At 53.0% G+C, this 19,017-nt stretch overlaps 2 protein-coding genes across 3 annotated transcripts in view; both read right to left on the bottom strand.

Moving 5' to 3' along the window:
• Positions 1–2,105, bottom strand: part of Kcnc1 (potassium voltage-gated channel subfamily C member 1) — a 38,793-nt gene extending 36,688 nt beyond the window's left edge. The window contains exon 1 of one of the 2 annotated variants that reach the window (XM_063251768.1): positions 529–2,105. In XM_063251768.1, coding sequence (XP_063107838.1) covers positions 529–1,098 — 570 coding nt within the window. In that variant the 5' untranslated portion in view covers positions 1,099–2,105. The remainder of the gene's footprint in view (positions 1–528) is intronic. The other variant, XM_003465726.5, reaches the window with a different exon arrangement.
• Positions 2,106–15,043: 12,938 nt separating this feature from the next.
• Positions 15,044–17,682, bottom strand: Myod1 (myogenic differentiation 1). Its single transcript, XM_003465725.3, has 3 exons — positions 16,817–17,682; positions 16,278–16,356; positions 15,044–15,992 (listed from the first exon to the last, which is right to left on the bottom strand). Exons 1-3 carry the CDS (start codon positions 17,441–17,443, stop codon positions 15,742–15,744), a joined length of 957 nt encoding a protein of 318 aa, XP_003465773.1. The 5' UTR covers positions 17,444–17,682; the 3' UTR covers positions 15,044–15,741.
• Positions 17,683–19,017: the final 1,335 nt, after the last annotated feature.

Below are 19,017 nucleotides of genomic sequence, written 5' to 3' on the forward strand. Positions count from 1 at the left end.
AGAGGGGCTGGCCTGTTTCCAGCTGCCAGGCAGGCCTGAGGCTCTCTTCCTGGGCCATTGCTGGCTCCAGATGCCCCCTTACCTGGGAAGGAGGAAAATCTCCCCACTTCTCTCCCATGCCAGAGGGCAGTTCACACCTTCACAGTGTACATCTGCAAAGACACAATGTACACGAACAGGCGCTCATGCACACTCAAGCATACACACGTGCTCACTCAAGCCCACTCAGATATACACGCCACACTTATATAAATATGCACACACTGCGCATACACACAAACACACCCATTCATACTCACGCATGCATATTAAATACAGCAATACGGCCGCCGAGTCCTGTACACACACAGAGCCAGTCACCTGGCAAAGTGCATGTGCACACACACACACACACACACACACACACTCCTCCTTCAGCTCTGAACTCCCTAGCGCCACTTTCCCAGCCCAGCCCTGCGCGCTGGAGGAAGAGGACTCTCATGGCTACCTTGCCCGACCCATCTTTAGAGAGCGTCGCCTGTCACTTACCCGCGCATAGCGGGAAGAGTAGGGGTCCTCGAAGAGCGCCCAGATGCGCGGCTGCCAGCGGCGCCAGAAGCCGCCAGACCGGCCATCAGGGGAGTCGCTGAGCGCCAGGCGCTTGGTCATCTCCAGCTCGTCCTCGCCGTCGCCCGAGTCGCCGGGGCCGTCGGCGTCCGCGTCGTCTGCGCTGTTGTCCAGGGGGGCGCCCCCGAAGCTGTCGAGCGCCTCCTCGGCGTCGCGGTGCTGGCGGTACGTCATCCAGCAGCAGGGCTCCACGTCCGTCTCGTCGATGCCCCAGAAGGCCAGCTCCTCCTCGTAGAGCGGCCCACACACGTCGGCCGGGCAGTGCAGCTTGCCGGTGCGGTAGTAGTTCAGGATGTGCGCGAAGACGCCCGGGTGGCGGTCGAAGAAAAACTCGTCGGCGCGCGGGTCATAATCGAAGTGGCTGTGGGCATCGGGCTCCGCCAGCCAGGCGAGCCGCGTGCCGGGCAGCGTGCGCAGCGTCGAGCGGTACGTCTGGTGGCGCGTGCCGCCCACGTTGATCACGATGCGCTCGCTCTCGTCCCCTTGGCCCATCGCGGCGCCCCCTTAGGCATGGCGCGGCCCAGCGACACCCATGGGAGCGGCCGCCAGGGGGAGTCGGCGCCGGGGAGGGGGCGCGCGGCCTCCTCCCCTCTCCCCCCAGCCGTCGGAGGGGGGGACCGAGGACCGCGGCGCTGGCCACCTCCACGAGCGCCCCAGCCGGCCCAGGCGCCGTGGGTCGCTTGCTGGTCCAGGGGAGCGTGTGTGCGCGCGCGGGCTCCCAAGGGTCTCTAGGCGCCAGATGTGGGAGGGACCCGGTCTGGCTGTGGAGGAGGCAGAGGGGGAGAGAAGCAGGAGGGAGGGAAGAGGAAAGGGAGACGGAGTGGAGGGAGGAAGGGAGAGGGGCGGCGCTCAGCGGCGAGCCCGGGGAGGAGGGGAAAGGGGGTGGGGGGGCCGGGCTCCCATTACCGTCCCCGCGGGAAAATGGAGAAAACGACACAAAGCTTTTGGGGCAAGGTCGGCTGCGCCCGGGCCGGACCGCTAGACGAGGCCCCGGCAGGCGGAGGGGAGGAGAGGGACTCTCCGCGCGGGGGAGATGGACGCCGGCTGCGTGGCCGGGCTGCAGCGGGGTGCAGGGCGGGCTCCGGCCCCTTCCTCTCTCCTGGCCTGGCTGCCTGCTCCCCTAGGCGGCGGCGGCAAGCCCGGCCGCCCGGCCGCCTCGGTCCTTTTCCCCTCTCCCGCAGGAGATGGCGTGTCCCCGGGCAGGGGCCGGGGTGCTGCCCCGCGGGGCTGCCGCGGAGCGCGGCGCGGTGCGCACGGGCTGGTGCGGGCTCTGCTGATTGCGCTCGGACTCGGCTTCCGCGGCGGTGCTGAAGGGACAGCTCCCGGCGACTGCGGAGCGGCGCTGGGCCGGGCGCGGGCTCTCCCCGCGGGCTCGGTCTGCGGGGCCGGGGCCACTGGCTCCGGAGCTTCTCCGCCCGGCGCTCCGCTCCTGCTCCCGGGAGGCGGGCGGCACTCCCGGCCGAGGCTCGGAGGGCTGCGGTGGTCGGGTCTGGGAGGCGGGGGTGGCGGGTCCGGGCGCGGCGCGGCGGAGGCCAGCGAGGCGAGGCGCGGGGCGGCTGCTCCGCAACGCCGCTGCGGCCCGGGCTGCTGTCGCCGCTGCTCGCTCCTCGCCCGCGCGGTCCGCGTCCAGCCCGCCGCTCTCCGGACACGGGCACACGGCGCGCGCAGCCGCACTCGCCCCCGGAGGGAGGCGCCGCGCTGGGTCCTAAAAAGCCCTGCTTCCGCGCCCCCCTCGCTGCCCGGCGCCGAACCCGGCCTCCCTCCACCCCGGCGCTGGGGGCGCCCGCCTCGCCTGCTCCTGCGGCTCCAGGGGGACCCGCCGACGCTCCGCCCTCCGGGGGCGCCACTCGGCGGGCGGGGGCTCCGAGAGACGTCTGGGCCCGCGCCTTTGGGTGGCGCGGAGGTGAGAAGGGCGCCGCACACGCCCCTCCACTTCCAAACGGGGGACTGGCTGATTCCCGGGGAGACAGAATATTCCCATCGCCTTGACCTGGGCTAGTGCTCCAAGGAACGCAACGCCGTCATGCCGACCTGGCAGCCCCCAAGGTCCTTCCTCTTGCATGGGCTCCAAAAATAACACCCCTGATGCCTGTCCTACCTCCATTAACGACAAACTCTGGTCCCTATTAATTTCTTTAGCCCCCGCCCCCTTGACTCCACACTGACCTGTTTTCCGATGCAGGGCTCCCACAAGGGATCCGCTCAGCGACTCTCCTACCCTAACCTTGGGTCCCTAAGTGGAGATTCCTGAAGTGCTGACCTTGATGATCCCTCTCTCCTGAGAGCTCAGATGTCTATGGAGTGAGTGAGGGCAGTTGCTTGCTGTGCCTCCTACAGCTTCAAAGCTGGACTGAGGGTGGGAGTCCTAGTTCGAACCTCAAAGCCTTCCTGGCCTGTGCTTTCAGCCAGTGCCTCAGTTTACTTAGTTGAGCAATCACACTTTTACCCCTTGCTCATTCCAAGCCCTGTCCCAGGCATGAGGGCACAAAGGACGAATCAGACCCAGTCCCGGCCACGAACGGACTTTCGTCTTTAGGGGAAGAGGGCAGGTGGTGTTGGCCTGGACTGGGGAGGTTAGACCTGGCTTCAGGGGCAGCTGGGCTGGCAGAGAATCTTATTGATCCCAGCCCAATCGAACACAGGATGCCTAGTCAAAGGGCGATTTAATTAAGAAAATATGAGGCTCTTATTTACCTGTTGGCACTTGCTAACTGTGCAGACAGCTGTCCCTAGATCTGTGCTGGCCCACAAACCCTGCCTGAGGCCTGGGGTAAAGCTGTGCCATAGAGATCTCTCTTCACTTGGCCAGGGGAATCTCAATCCAGCCATGTCAGAACCAGTGTGTGGTGAGGGAAGATTGGAGAGGATGCAGAAGGGCAAGCACAAGGCCAGGATCCAGAGATGCAAGAGGGCTGGGGTGGGGGGAGAGAAGTGGAAGGAGGCACAGTTAAGTCAGAAGTAGAGGCAGAAATAGGCAGAGACAAAGGGCTGGAGTTTAGAATCAAGGTGGCACCTTCTGCTGTCAGTGATTGATCTGCATTATTCCTATAAATTGAAGCTATTTCCCCTTCAATCTTAGCATAAGCAGAGATGAATGCGTTTTAGTGTCCTTGGAATCCTGACCAGTGGGTGTCCTACCATGAACCATGTGTGAGGTGGCACTGCCCTGGTGCAGCTCAGTCTGGCTCACATTCATATCTCCAGGACCCAGACTCTCAGAAAGTTCCATCTCAGCCCCAGGAGATGAACAGAGAAACAGAGACCCCAGAAGCAAGAGAAAGAGATGGACAGAGAGAGATGGGTATTACCAGCCCAGTGGAAGCAGTCAAGATAGGGAGCCAAGAGAAAGGCCTTCCCAGACCTTCCCTTCCTTCTAGCCAGACACCCTGCCCCTCTTCTCCAGGAAACCTTCTGCAGTGGCAGCCACAAGGCCCCGGGATACCCCCTCTTTCCTGTCAGGACTCATTTCTGCAAGAAGGGACTGTTACCCCATCCCAGGCTTCCGGTTTGCTTCACCCCTTCCAAGGTCCAGATGATTTTAAAAGGGCTTGGTGTAATGCCTAAGTTTTATTGGTCTTGTTCTCTACTGTTTCGTCCAACTTTATAATATCTTATGAGATAGACAATTCTTTTTAAAGAAACAAGAGACAACGTTGATAAACATTGTTGATAACCTTGTACTCTGTTCTACATCATGTGCTATGTCTATCCTTGGTTTTGACTGACAGCTTTGGTTTGCCATATTTGACTTTATTCTCTCCCCCCCAAGAAAGTAATAAGAACTAAGGAGTAATAAAATCCAAAATGTGTAAATTTTGTTATAAAAAAGAGAGGGGGAAAAAAAAGAGCTCTAACGGATATAACAGCAAGTGTGTTTAGGGGTGTTAAATAGCTGACTATATTAATGTTTTTGGATCATTGAACACAGCTGTTTGCAGTCTCTCTGTTTGAATGTCCGCTTTGTATTCTTTGATACTGTGATTTGAGCAACTATTTCCAAGATGATAATATGTAATCTATTTACAGGTGATTTCTTACTGTTGTTGTTTTTTTTTTTTTTGTAGTTCTATATTATGTGTACCCTTACACTGCTTTGTTTTGTTTTGTGTTTTTCTCTTTTTCCTCTTAAATAAAATAAAAAAAAAGGGCTTGGTGTAGAGCTGGGACTTTAGAATCCCAGGGTTGTAGATTGTGGAAGTCAGGATTCCCTAACAGAGGCTGAACTGAGGTTCTCACAAGGGTCAGCACAGAGCCCCTCTTAGGCAGGTTGTGTCTTAGTGGGACCTTGCAGGGGTTAATGGAGAGACACAGAGAGCTAAAGGGCTTCTACTAGGGGGCAGGTTGGGTAATTGGGAGCTTTGACGGAGGCTGACCCTGGAGGATGTGTTAGAAGACAGTTACCCCTGGTTGAGAGACAGGGAACGGGGAAGGGCAGTCCCTTAGAGGAGAGCAGAGGAGACAGGTAGAGAATCCTTCCCCAATGGAGAGGCAGCTGTCTCCAAGGTGCCCCCAGCTGTTCCACTTTAGGATTCTCACATAGATACCTTAGATATCTGCCCCAAGAAATGCCCCTCCCTTTTATATCCTAAGCAGGACATAAAAGTCCCTTCTGTCACTTCCCTTTCACACTGTGAGAAGGCTGGCATTTGCAGAAAGCCCAGAAAAAACCAAGAGGCAAACACAGAAGGTGATGGGGGGTGGTGTTCCATTAGTGATAGAGAGGAGGGTTGGGGGAGGAATTATTGCCCTACTGCCCGAGCCCTAGCTGCTTCCTACAAACAGCGACCACAGACTCACAGCCCATCTGAAAGCCTTGCACCCCCTCCACTTTTGAGCAGCCCCAGCGTCCTGTGTAGCCATGTGCCTTTTCCCTTGCAGGGGAAGGGTTTTGGCCCCATGCCAGAGGAGCTTTGGTGGCTGTGGTTGGTGGTAGCAGGCAGGGGCAGGGTTGTTCAGTGGTTAAGGGGATCTAGAACCAGATCCCCTGTGTTCAAATCCCTGTTTCCTGTTTATCCACGGATTAGTCAAATTCTCTGGACCTAGTTTATCATTGAATAGAAGTAATAATTGCCCCTATACACTTAACCCGTCAGGTCTGGAACTCTTGCTCAGGCTGAGAGGAAGGGAGAACTGGGTTTGGGAAATTCCATGTGGGAATGGCTTGAGGATGAGCTGGGCCAGGCAGGGAAAACAGGAGAACCTGAAGCCAAGCTAGGCCTATGTTCTCACACCTGGCACTTGCAGGCCTCAGATCTGGTCCTGCTGGGCTCTGGAAGTGGCCCAAATCCAGCCCCCAGGCCTTGGTCCAGGTTGGCCCGCCATCAGGCTGCTTGCCAGGCCTGAAGCCTCAGCACTGCTGGTGGGCTGGGCTGCCATCTTGTGGCCATGCTTGGAAACTAAATTGGGCCCTGGCAGAGTAGCACTGGAGGGCAGCCCAGCTGGGGTGGTAGGCAGTGGGACTGACAGGTGTCCCCTCCTCAGATCAGACCTCCTCCTCGCAATGGGCATGGGAGCACAAACATGATGTCACTATTGAAATTCATGAATTTGGCCACACAATCTGTGGCTTGAGCCATGACCCTGGTATTCACCTGCACTTGGCCAGAGTAAGGTTCCACCTTACAGGCTCTGGGGTAGGGGCTCCCAGATCTCGTAGGCCATGGGAAGCCTCAAAAGGAACTGGAGTGAAGAATGCTTTTGGAATGCAGGCAGATGTCTAGAGCAGGACTGTTCAGCATCTTTCACTGTTGGCATGTGGACCAGATAATTCTTTGCTGGGGATGCTGTGCCGGACATCCTAGGAGCATGATAAGGGGTTTAGCAGGCCTCTCTCTGTCCACTAGATGTCATCAGAAGCTTCTTTCCCAGTTGCAATTATCCAAAACAAAAATCTACAGACTCTGCCAAATGTCCCCTGGGCTCTACAATTTCCCCCAGTTGAATCACTGATCTAGACAGACCGAGCAACAAACCCCACTTTTGCCGCTTTCCAGCTGTGTAAATGTGTCACTTCACCTCTGTAGGCTTCTGATTCTTCATTTGCATACATGAGTTGCTACTTGGTGAGGATTAAATGAGATTGTCCTTCTCATCCTCTCCTTCCCTGTCCAATTTCTCCCTTCCCTATGGCTGCCCAGCCCCTATCCCTTACCCTGTGAGGAGAACAAAGTCAGGACATGGAATTTATAGTATTATTTTATGATATTATGATATATTTTATAATATTATTTTATGATGGTCATCCAGAGTTAACACAAGAAACTGCAGGAAATCTATCCACAACACTAAAGACCCAGAATATTCAGCCAAGGGCCTGGATCCCATAGCAATGTTCCGCATGAGTCCAGATGAAGACCCAGAGCTCTAGACAATGCCTCCCACAAGTCTAATTGGAAGTCTAGAGCCCACAAGAAGAACTCATGGCAGTGTCTTATGGATCTGTGCTGGGAAGGCCCAAAGGTCAGCGGTGGAAGCTAGAAAGTCTATGCCAACGGGGTGAAGGAGCTGTGCTGGTAGGTTGAGGGTTCGATGCTGGAGCCGAGAAGTCATGCTCAAAACAAAGACCAGGGCTGCCCTGAAAAGTACAGCAGCCATCCTCAGTGACATGGAGGTCCCCAGCTCCTCCAACGATAAGCACAGCCGAGTACATGCCAGGAAGCCAGCGTACAAGTTCATCCTGGAGATTAAGTGACACATGTCTTCGCCTCCGGAGCCTGAAAGCAATACTCGATGTGAGGACCAGAGCTCCTCCAGGAGAACCAGTGGCTCAAACAGCGACATGTAGGAGAACCCACAGTGCCTCAGTGCCTCAATGCATAGCTTCTCCTTCTCCACATCTCTCTTTATGCTGGCAACTTTCCTCAGGTGGAACATCTATGCTCAGCAGCATAATCATTTAATTCCACTGGAGTTAACTTCACCGGCCAGTTTTTAATCTATAATACCCTGTAAACCCGCAGTCCATGTCTGCCTCATAGACTCCTGCCCTTCCTCAGCCTCAGAGCATCAGTGTGGACAGAGACAGAAGACTGAGCTCCTTGGGTTTGGCTGGGGGGAAGGCAGGGCTGCACCTCTTTCTCTGCAGGCTGTGGGGATGCAGTGACAAGGCTGGGTGGAGGTGTGCGAAGGTGGCCGGGGGCACATCTATGTGCTCATTCCTGGTAAGACTGGGTGAGGGTCACTGACCCTCACCCCCAGCAGGGGCCAGAGACTCAGGGCTGTCCTTAGGGACTTCTGCCCGAGGGGCTCCCCTGTGAGTGGGTCAGCCTGGGGGCGGACATGGTTGGCAATGTGCAGGGGTGCATCTGGGTGGGTCAGGGCCAGGAACCAGGACCTCAGGGTGCTCACTTCTTCAAAAGAGAAGGTAAACAAATATTGAGGACAAAAGTAAATATTTATTTATGCTTAGAAATCAAGATCGAATATAAATGTTTAAAAGCTGACAAATACCACACACATCTGAAAAATCCAGAAAAAAATCTTATTTTTACTAATTGCCTGACACATCTATGTAATACATTTAGATATGGTATATTTATTCGAAAGCATTTAGAATGTCAGAAAAGTTCCCATCACATTTGGCTATTATGGAATGATATTAAATTAATAAAACATTTTCTTGTATAAATTGCATTAAAGATGGCTGAAAATGAAAAATTTATCACCCCTCATATATAACTGCTTTTTTCTATGCATCAAGAGCCTACTTTCTCATATTGGGGCTTTTAGTTTTGTTTTTTGAGATGGGTCCCCCTAAGTTGTGCAGGTTGGCCTGGAATTAAGATCAGCCTCAGCCTCCCAAGTGGCTAGGATTACAGAAGTGTGCCAGCATGCACAGCTAAGGGCTAGCTTTAAATTTACAGCTCCCTGGTTGGTTGTTGCCAGGTACCAGCTAGGGTTATTGTCTACTGAAAATGCACCAGGATAGGGTGATTAATCCTTAAAGATCCTTTCATTAAATGTGAGGGACTCAGAATGGGAAAAAAAGAAAAAGATCTTGAATAACAACAGCAACAAAACTGGAGACCTCATACTTCCTGATGTCAAAACTAGACATTCAAAGCTATGGTAAGTAAAATGGTGTGACATCCATGTGTGATGGTATATGCCTATAATTCCAGCCCGGGGAAGGCTGAGGCAAGAGGATTGTAGCAAGTTTGAGACCAGCCTGGACTCCAAAGTGAGCTCAAGGCCAGCTTGAACCACATAGTGAGACCCTGTCTCAAAAAGACAGAAAAAAAAATTAAAACAAGATGGTGTGACAGTGGCATAAAGATAGACATAGATGAATAGAGAGTCTAGAAATAAATCCACATATTCGTGGGAAGTTAATTTTTGGCAAGGGTGCCAGGTTAATTTGATGGAGACAACAGTTTTTTCAATAAAGGATGCTAGAGCAACTGGAGATACACATATAAAAGGACAAAGTGGTACCCCTTCTTCACGTCACAGAAAATTCAAAAATAAGGACTTAAACCATAAGACTCTGAGAACTTGGCTTAGGTAGTGGTTTCTTGATATAACATCAAAACTACAAGCAAAACAGAACAAGAAGGAGAAAGGGGGGAGGGGGAGAAGAGGGATGGGAGAGGAGGAGGAAGAGCAGGAGGAGAAGGAAGGAGGAAGAGAGGGATAAGAAGAAAACAAAGACAAAAGGTGGGCAAATTGGAGATCATTGAAATAAAAGAAATGTGCTTCAAAGAAAATAAAAAGACAATCCACACTTAAGAGAAAATATAATCATGTATCCAACGAGGGTCTAATATCCAGAATGTACAAAAATTCTCAAAACAACAACAAAAGACAAATTGCCCTATTTTTAAATGGGCAAAGGATTTGAATTGGCACTTCAAAGAAGATATACAGATGGCTACCAGGACATAAAAACATGTTCAGTGTCATTAGTCATTAGGGAAATGTAACTCAAAGCCACTTCATACCTACCACGATGGTTTATAAGAAAGAAGACAAAACTAAGTGTTGGAAAGGCTGTGGAGGAATCGGAACTCCCCTACACGGTTGATGGAAATGTGAGATGCTGCAGCTGCTTTGGGAGAGTTTGGCAGCTCCTCACACATTTAAATAAAGTTATGCCCTGCAATTTCAATTTTAGACATATGCCCGAGAGAACTTAAAATGTACATTTATATAGAAGCCTGTGCATGGATGTTCATAGCGGCATTATTCATGATAGCTATAAGCTGAAAACAATTCAGATGTATACAGAGGCATATTATTCAGCCATTAAAAGGTGCAAACATTGATAGATGCTACAATATGGACACATCTTATCTTTTTTTTTTTTTTTTGGGTCTTTTTCCTTTTTATCGGTACCAGGGATCAAACTCATGACTGCCTACTTGCAAGGCAGGCGCTTATGCCACTGAGCTAAATACCCAGCCCCTTGGACACATCTTATAAACATTATGCTAAGTGAAAAAAGAAAACCCACTGGCTGTGTGATTCTAACATATAAAATGCCAAAAATAGGCAAATTCAGGAGAAAGAAAGTAGATTGATAGGCGCTAAGGGCTGGAGGACATAACGGTAGCAGGGAGTGACTGCTAATAGGTATGAGTTTCTTTTGGGTGATGAGGATGTTCTGGAATTAGCTAATGGTGACAGTTGTTCAGCCTCATGAATATGGTACAAACAACTACAATACATACTTTAAAAGGGTGAGTTTTATGTCACATGTTACATCTTAGTTAAAAATTTGGGGGAAATGAAATAAAAATCAGCAAGTGAAGTGGTTATAAATAACTTGCCTATGCTGAGAAAAAACGCAGTTTGTATTGTCTCAGAGCAAACAGAGCTACTTGTTTTTCTTTATGTGGTAAATGCTTTGAGTGAATGACTAAAGAATTTTAGAGCTGGGATATGCATTTCTTTTGGTACTGGGGGTTAAACCCAGGTCCTTTGGAGTGAGCTGTATTTCCAGCCCCTCCTAGACTTTTTGTTTTGTTTTGTTTTTTTAAGGCAGGGTCTGGCTATGCAGTTCAGGCTGGCCTTCAGCTCCCTTTGCAGCCCAGCCTGGTTTTGAACTCGAAGCCATCTTCCTGCCTCAGCCTCCTAGTGGGGATTACAATTGTGAACCACCGTGCCTGGCTCCCTCGCCCTTGTGTTGAGACAAGATCTCTGTAAGTTGCTAAATTCTCTGGGTTGTGCTTGAACTTGCAGTCCTCTTGCCTCAGCTCCCAGAGTACCTGGATTATGGCCATGTCCACTGTGTTTTTTCAAATCAGCAATTTATTTCCAAGAGAGAAAGCTGAAGTCCAAACCAAGGTCCAGAACTGCTCAAAGGCACAGTCAGGCTCCATCCCAGGAATCACATAGTCACTGATGCATTCTGGACTCACTCTTATGAAAGTCATATGTGGATTTAAACCCACTGTTACATATTTGAAGAAATGTTAACCTTACGGAAATGATCCTGTACAGTATATAAAATATTATACATCAAATCTAATTTTTCAAAATAGCAGTGACTTGTGTGCAGGCGGTTTAAATGTTTTGCAGATGAGAGAAAAAATGAGCCAGAACCAGCTTGTTCATCATGATCATCTCGTCAGCACTGTCTCCATGCACCTCCTCCTCGGTGCATCTCTCTGCCTCCCTCCTCTTGCTCCGTTTGCAGTCCTGCCTACCCCTTCCCACCGCCCCGGGCTGCACATTCTTAGCTTCTTCATGTGACAGTGGTTTTATAACATCATTTTCTATGCAGAGAATAAGCAAGATCATTCAGTCTTTCCTTCAGCATGGTGGATCCAAACTTATTTTGTACCATTGATAATTTCGGGAAGCTTCTTTCAGGCTCATAACTCAGTTGGAAATGTCATGTATGCTTTTAGGATTGGTGTCACATTGGGGGAAACCTCAGTCAAGGTTCTTTCCTCTGTAGGCTGTGAGAATTCAAGTCCTTGTGAGTTTCTCATGAGGTGATAAGTTTTAAATATTTTTAAATTGACAAGTTACATGTAAAAATATGTTGATGAGGTCTTGTTATAATGGCATGTTATAAATTTTTAGGTGTCTTGGTTTATGCCAGTATTTTACATCAGATCAGCAAAAAATTAAATATTTTTCCAATACATTTGTACAAGTCCTCTTCCTTATGGATTAGAACATCAAACAATGCAAGAGTCTTCTCTACAATTTCATTCAAAAGTTATCCCTTTTAATAAATTACCTTTTGTTATGCTTGTTTTCTCAATGTGAAAATCAGTGATATTATCGTTCAAAACTATCGCCACTGTTTTATATTCCATTTATCTAAAATATGTTCCACTCAGCCCAAATAAAATGTTTTACCGTAGACAGGATCTTGATATGCCTGTAAGTGCCACCAAACTCAAGGGGAAATTGGAATTTAAAAAATGGAATAATCCTAAATGGATTTCTTAAAGTAATTTAGTTAGTAAATTAAAAAAGAAACCAGACCACAGGGACATAATTCTAGGGCTACCCTTAGGACTTTGAAAGAGGCTCATGGAAGATGGGAGACCTAACCTCTGCTGTCTTCATGTTAGATCAGCGTGAAGTGTATTCTAGGCACACACATGCTACTGTGTGAACATGCACACTAAGGGCATGGCTCTGGTGCTTCCAGATCCAGCCACGATAAAACTGGCCCCATGGAAAGGGGTGTTGCAGAATTGGCCTCAGCTAGATGCTCCCTGAGGGGACCGAAGAGAGAGACCAGAAGGGGATCTCAATCCTATTCTCTGCAGTGTGATCTAATCTCCAGATGCTCACCCCACAACTTTCCTCACTTTCTCTCTTCTGACTTCCTCTTTGGTCTATGGCCATACCAACCTGAATGTGCCTGATCTCATCTGACTTCCTCTTTGGAGGTCACAGTACAACAGCCACAAACACAATTTCTAGAAACCTGTGGCCTGGGTTCAAATCCTTCCTCATGACAGAAGCTGGTACAAGTAGATGTTATCTCTAGTTAGAGTTTAAGGTCGAGATCTGAATAACCCTCAAGTTGCTGGAGAACCGAATATGGATAAGGAGAAGGTAAAACTGAGATGAGAAAAGAAGGGGACTGCATCGGAGAACATAAGGGGCTCCAGTCCCCGCTCCCGAGCCCACTGTAAAGAACTCTGCTTCTGTGTGTCTCCAATGCACCCTGGGAAGGTGGAAGCTACTTCGGATGAGGTTTCTGTCACTTGCAATCTAAAGCGTCCTTGCTAAATGTGTTCCCATCACTCCTTCTTCTCCTGAGGCCCCCATCTCTACAGTGGCACTGTATTAGTCAGCGTTCCACTGCTGGGACAAAACCCAACATACACAACTTCAAGGAGGAAGAGTTTATGTCAGCTCACGGTTTCCGGGTATAACAGATGGCAGAAAGGGCACACAGAGCAAAGCTGCTCAACACTAGCATATGGGGAGCAGGGGGCAGGGCGACAGAGCCAGAGAGGAAAGGACTAGGGTCCAGATTCAGTCCCTAAAATTATGTCTTCATCACACTCCCAGGCATACCCAGAAGCATGCTCTACACATTTCCTAAGTGACTCAAATTATGTCTTCATCACACTCCCAGGCACACCCAGAAGCATGCTTTACACATTTCCTAAGTGACTCTCAAACCCTTGGAGCTGGCAACTGGGATTAGCCATTAGGTGCCCCCCAGAAGCACAGCAGAGCCCAAGGGCTTCACGGCTCTCTCCTCGCTTCCCCAGGGCTTCTCTATTCAGGCTTCTGTGAACGGTTATGTAAACGGTTATGTAGGTTGTTCACTGTACAAGTGTAACTGGCTGAAAGAGTGGGTGCCGACTGGGGTCCTTCCTGCTTTCTGGTTGCAGAGCCATGAACCTTGGAGCAGGACCGCCTGCCCAGTAGTCAGAGGCACACTTTTCTAATTGCATGCTGACTCCCTCTATGCTGGGGGCCCTTCCTGTGTACAGTTGTTTTCGTCGGTGCGGAAACTGCCTCTTCTGTTCTTAGTTTGACCACCTTCTTATCTCTACAGCTCATTGTCCCCCTTCTTTCCCTTACAGCACTTCTCTCTCTCAAGCCTTGTTCCCTCCTGTCCATTCTGTTCTGCAATGGTTTCTGTCTGCTCCCTGCTGCTGTCAGGATAAATCCCAAACAAGATTCACTGTGGCCCTGCCTCTGTCTTTCCCCCCTTACCTCTGGTCCCACCCCTGGGACATCTTTGTTCCTCTGAAGGCACAGTTTTCTCTCTCACGTTGATTCTTTGCACCTGCAACTGCGTCAGCCTGCAGCATCCTGCTTTGGCTCTTCTTCTTGGCCAAGTCTCTTGAGACTCTTACTGGCTGCTATTAGCTTGTCCGTACCTCCAGAAGACTGGTTTTAGGTAACCTTCTCATCTGCTCCTACCATGCCCCCCACAACCACCATAGTGCTGCACTCATCATATGTGATCATGATATGATCCACCCCAAAAAAGCTGGATGGTACATAAGGGAAGGAACTGGGTTCAGCAGTCCCTGTTTCCTCACAGCACAGAATGAACCCCAGGGGACTGCCCACCATTCGAACATGGACCTATGGGGCTTCAGGGAAAGGGTCTGCAGATGAAGACAGGTAATGCTGAGGTCCTCAGTATGTGAGTGGGGAGGAACTTTTGCAAGGTCATCCACCCTTGGCCTGGAGATGGGGGGGCGCAGAAGTGGCTGGGTGTTGGTGATGCCCTTCCATGGGCACTGTGACTGTATTTTCTACTCTTGTTTCTCAAGACAAGCGTCAGTGGCCTCCCCTTTAGGAAGCTCTCAGCACCCCAGCTAAACCAGAGGCCCCTGCTCTGCTCTTGGAGTACATGGACTGTGGAAAGCATGCATGCCACCCGGCACATATGCCAGCCTTGCCTCACAGGCTCTGGAACCCTGTCTTCTTATGAGACGGCCCAGAACATGTGCGTTATGGACGGAACGGAACAGCCTATCTGGCATTATGTCCCTTTGCCTTGCCTACCATTAAAAGCCTGTGGGTACCAAGGTGTGTGAAGCTCCTCCCTTTAGGTTTTCCTCTTAATGCCGTGAGCACCTATTCCATCAGTGACGCCGAGCCATGGCCTCCTGGTGATCTTCTGGACACACCTATGGCCACTCTGTGTGCGTAGAGGCGCATGATTGTCTTGCATACGCTTTAGGATTACCAGGGAAAGCTTTTGAAAAATACCAATCTGTGGCCTAGATATCTGGGCAGGGACATTAAATTTGAGTGTTCGGGAAGATAGGCCGGGAATGGACTTTTAAAAACTATGCAGATCTAATGTTCATCCTTCCATGAGAATCACGGACTTGTGCGTGGAGATGAAAGTCACCGTTGAAGAACTTCCACACCTGGCAGCAAGGGTCTCCCTGCAATCTGCCTGCTGCCGACAGGAGTCGCTGCGGGGCAGCTGACCCAGCTCCCGGTTTTTCCTCCAGCACTTGCCCCCACCCCGAGAGCGGAGCCACCGCGGTATAAATTAGCGTCTTTATTTCCAACACCTGAGCGAGCGAACGCCCGCGGCTCGCGCACCTGCCATAAAAACATACAAAGTCCCTGTTGCACCACACACCATGCCTTAGAGATAAATATAGCCCTAGGGGCTCCTGCTCTGGCAAAGCAACTCTTATTTACAGGAATAGATTACAAAAAGTATTACAAAAAGTGGTCCTGAACCGCGGGACGGGACAGGGTGGGAGGGGTACAGTTACAGCTGTCCCACTGGGGACTGGAGCGCGCCTCTCAGGCGGTGGGGGGAAATGGATGTCGCGAGGGCTCCGGAAGGTTAGGGGCCAAGCCCCTAAAAACTAACCGGGGCTCGTTGGGGGTAGTGGGGGTAGGGGGCGTAGGTTTGCGAGGGTCTCAGCCCCCTTGCTGAAGGCATCAAGGATAAAGGAAGGGCCTGACCCCGGCAGGGCAGCCGTGCCTCGCCGAGAAATCCCAGACAGCCATTGCGTGAGTGTCAGGAAAAGGTGCCACGTGGAAAAATGGGCAGCGTCCTTGCGCTGGGTCCCGGGCGGGATGGGGGTCGGAACGCTTTGCAGATGACCCGCCTCTCCCGCCCCAGGAGGGGTCGCTTTTAAAGCGCGATTGGGAGGAGTGGCATTTAAGCTCAACCTTTTGGGCTCGAGGGACCCTAGGGCACCATCCCTCGTGAGGGCATCACGCCCCTCAAAGCACCTGGTAGATTGGGTTGGGATTCGCGCCCGCAGGACACTGCAAGGTGGCGTCCGGGGAAGGGGTGGGGGTGCGCAGCTCGCCTTCATTGGGAGCGGACGCTTCTTGCTGGCTCAGAGGCGACTCTGGCGGGGCGTCGGGTTGCAGGAGCTCAGGCGCAGCTGGGCTCTCCGTGGAGATCCGCTCGACGATGCTGGACAGGCAGTCGAGGCTCGACACCGCGGTCCCCTTCCCGGGCCTGGGTTCTGCGCGGGGGAGTGGTGAGTTCGTCAGCAGGGGTTGAGCTGCTGCCGCAAGATCCCACCCCTGTACCCCATGGTTGGCGGCAGAGGGGAAACTGAGGACCTAACCAGCCTCCGAGACGATCTAGCCAGTGAGAGCGAGGGGAGAAAGGAGAGGGAGAGAGTTTCATTCGGTGCCCCGCAAGCCCCATGCATGTGGAGGGGATGGGACAGAGGTAGGAAAGCCAGGACTGCTACAAGGCGGTCACGCGAAAGAGGCGCGCTTAGGGCGAAGCCGGGAGTACGCACCACTGGGCGTCTCGCTGTAATAGGCACCGTCGTAGCAGTTCCGCCGCCGGGCGCCACTCGGGGGGCCGCTGTAGTCCATCTGCAAAGGGTACGAACATTCCCGCCAGGGGTCAGGACGGTGGGACCACTGGCGGCCGGAGCACCACTCCCTGCAGCTCCTCCCCCAGTGGTCCCAGCAACATATTCTGGGACCATATATGTCTGTGATGAGAGACAGGAGACAGCAAGATTTGGGGTCTGCGGCATGCAAGACCAAAGCGAGAGCGGTCATTTAGTGGCCCAGATCTGCATTTTGGAAATAAGGATAAGTTGGAGAAAAATAATGCCCTCAAGTCGGCAGTGTTGTATATTCACGTCCCAGTGGGACAGATCGTGTTTGTCCAAAGCGCCTGGGCTCAGTGACCGTGCCCAGTGCACGGGAACGCACACCCGGAAGGGCCCCCTCCCCACCGCAAGGGCTAGTTCTCTGCGCTAGGGAACGCGTCACAGACGTCCAGAGGGCTGCCTTCCTCGTCCCTCCTCCCCCGTCGCAGCCTTACCATGCCGTCGGAGCAGTTGGAGCGCGGGCTGGACGCCTCCGAGTCGCCGCTGTAATGCTCGCCTCCGCGGCCTGGGGGCAACGGACCCGGCGCGTAGAAGGCGGCGGCGCCAGGGGGCGCGGCGTCCTGGTCGCGCAGCAAAGCCTGCAGGCCCTCGATGTAGCGGATGGCGTTGCGCAGGATCTCCACCTTGGGCAGCCGCTGGTTCGGGTTGCTGGACGTGCAGCGCTTCAGCGTCTCGAAAGCCTCGTTCACCTTGCTCAGGCGGCGGCGCTCGCGCATGGTGGCCGCCTTGCGGCGATCCGCGTTAGTGGTCTTGCGCTTGCACGCCTTGCAGGCCCACAGAAGACAGCGGCCCGCCTGGTGGTGCCCGCTGGGTGCGCGCACATGTTCGTCCTCGCGCGCGCCCGAGGCTGGGTGCACGGCTGCGGGGAAGTGCGAGTGCTCCTCGGGCTTCAGGAGCGCGCCCACGTGCACCAGGCGCGGGTCCAGGTCCTCGAAAAAGCGCAGGTCCGGGGAGTCGAAACACGGGTCGTCATAGAAGTCATCAGCTGTCGCAAAGGAACAGAGAGAGCCGTCCGGGCCGGTCAAGTCTACGTCTCGGAGCGGCGGCGACAGTAACTCCATGTCCCAGCGGAGGAGGGTGCTGTCCTTGTCTGGCCCAACCCAAGCGGCAGGAATTTGCCGCTCCGTAGCCCCAGCGGTGCGGTGGCAAAGTGCCGGGGTTTTGAATGCACGGCCGACTGTCCCCCACCCGCCTGGTCCTGTCCGGCCGGACGTGCGGCGGAGAAAGTGACGACGGGGCAGTGGTGCCCAGCGGCTTCGGCACTCCTAGCTCCTCGCCAGGCGCCCGGGGCGATTTGTCCGTAGTAGCCTAAAAGCCCGGGAGCGGGAGCGGGCGGCGGGGGGCGGGGGAGGCCAAGGCCAATGGGAACGCGAGGGGCGGGGCCTGGGGTCCCCAGGGTGGCCGGGGGGCCAAGGAGCTCCCCCCTCCTGTCCCGGCCCCGCCCTAGGCGGGAACCCGGCGGGCACCAGCGGCCCGACGCGGCTGCCCTTGGCTGGTGCGCGCGCTTTCCAAGCTGGCCAGCAAGGACTCCTGAGTCCGCAGGGAGTGCCCGGCGCGCGCGCACACCTTGGAGCTGACCTGGGACCTCCTGCCTGGCCCCAATTAGTGAGAAAAACCAGGAGCTGGACAGGGATAGGAAAAAAAAAGTCGGAAAATATTTGGAGGGAGACACAACGAATAGGGTAGAGGCGGTGAGAGAGAGCTCCAAAGAAGCTGAAAGACAGCAAAAAGCTAGTCTCAGGCGAGAAGGACGAGGAGGTGGTGACACTCAACCAATCTCTGCCCTGAAGTCGCTCAGAGGTCCTGGGCCCAGCCCGTCTCTCCTGGACGCTGAGAAAACCAGTCTTGCGTCCAGGAGTTGAGAACTGGAGCTAAAACTTCGTGGAACACTGTTCTGTCCAAATTCTGATCCCGCAGGGTCCAGGCCCAGAGAGAGGCGGACTCCCCCGTTCACTCCAACCACATTCTCCTGCTGCCTGGTGCCAGAGGCTGCGGGTCTAGGCGAGGATGAAACTTCCTCTGCCGGGGCTTAGGGAGCCCAGGCCTTGAGCCCTGCGATCCCAGAGAAGTGTCTTTCCTGAGGGCAGCAGCTTTGTTTGATTTTGTGAAAAGTCACATCTCTTTCTTTCCGGAATCCCAGTTTCCACTTCATAGATTTGGGGACCACAGCGGTCTCTTGCAGTAACTGTGGCGGTGAGACACTAAAGAGGAGGATGTGGAGGCCCCTCGTGGAGGTGCAGGGCTGTTCTGGCACCGACCTGGGTGCCACAGCACCCGCGGCAAGGTATTCCTAGCAGGCTTAGGCATTGTCTGTGGCTTTGAACCCTGGCAGGACCGTTGGGGTCTCCAGGCTCAGTTCCTCTGGATGCCTCAAGTGTACCTCTTCCCTGCAGGCTCACTGGAGCCTGTAGTCCTACATCCTTGCTTGGTCTCTCCTCCTGGACTCCGGAAATTTAAGAAAGAGCGATTTCCATACCTTTTCCACTAACTTCCAGAAGTCGTCCTAGCTGGCCTGTCAGGACCCTGGAATCTCTGTCTTCCTACCAGCTCCAGAGGCTCTTTGGAAAATTTCTCTCCTCACTCTCTGGCAGTGGGGGTAGCACCGAAGTTGCTCCTTCATTCAATTTGCATCAGC

Source organism: Cavia porcellus, unplaced genomic scaffold, assembly GCF_034190915.1.
Source record: "Cavia porcellus strain 051 isolate PalLab524CR breed Dunkin Hartley unplaced genomic scaffold, mCavPor4.1 scaffold_6, whole genome shotgun sequence".
In the NCBI taxonomy this organism is placed as follows: Eukaryota; Metazoa; Chordata; class Mammalia; order Rodentia; family Caviidae; genus Cavia; species Cavia porcellus.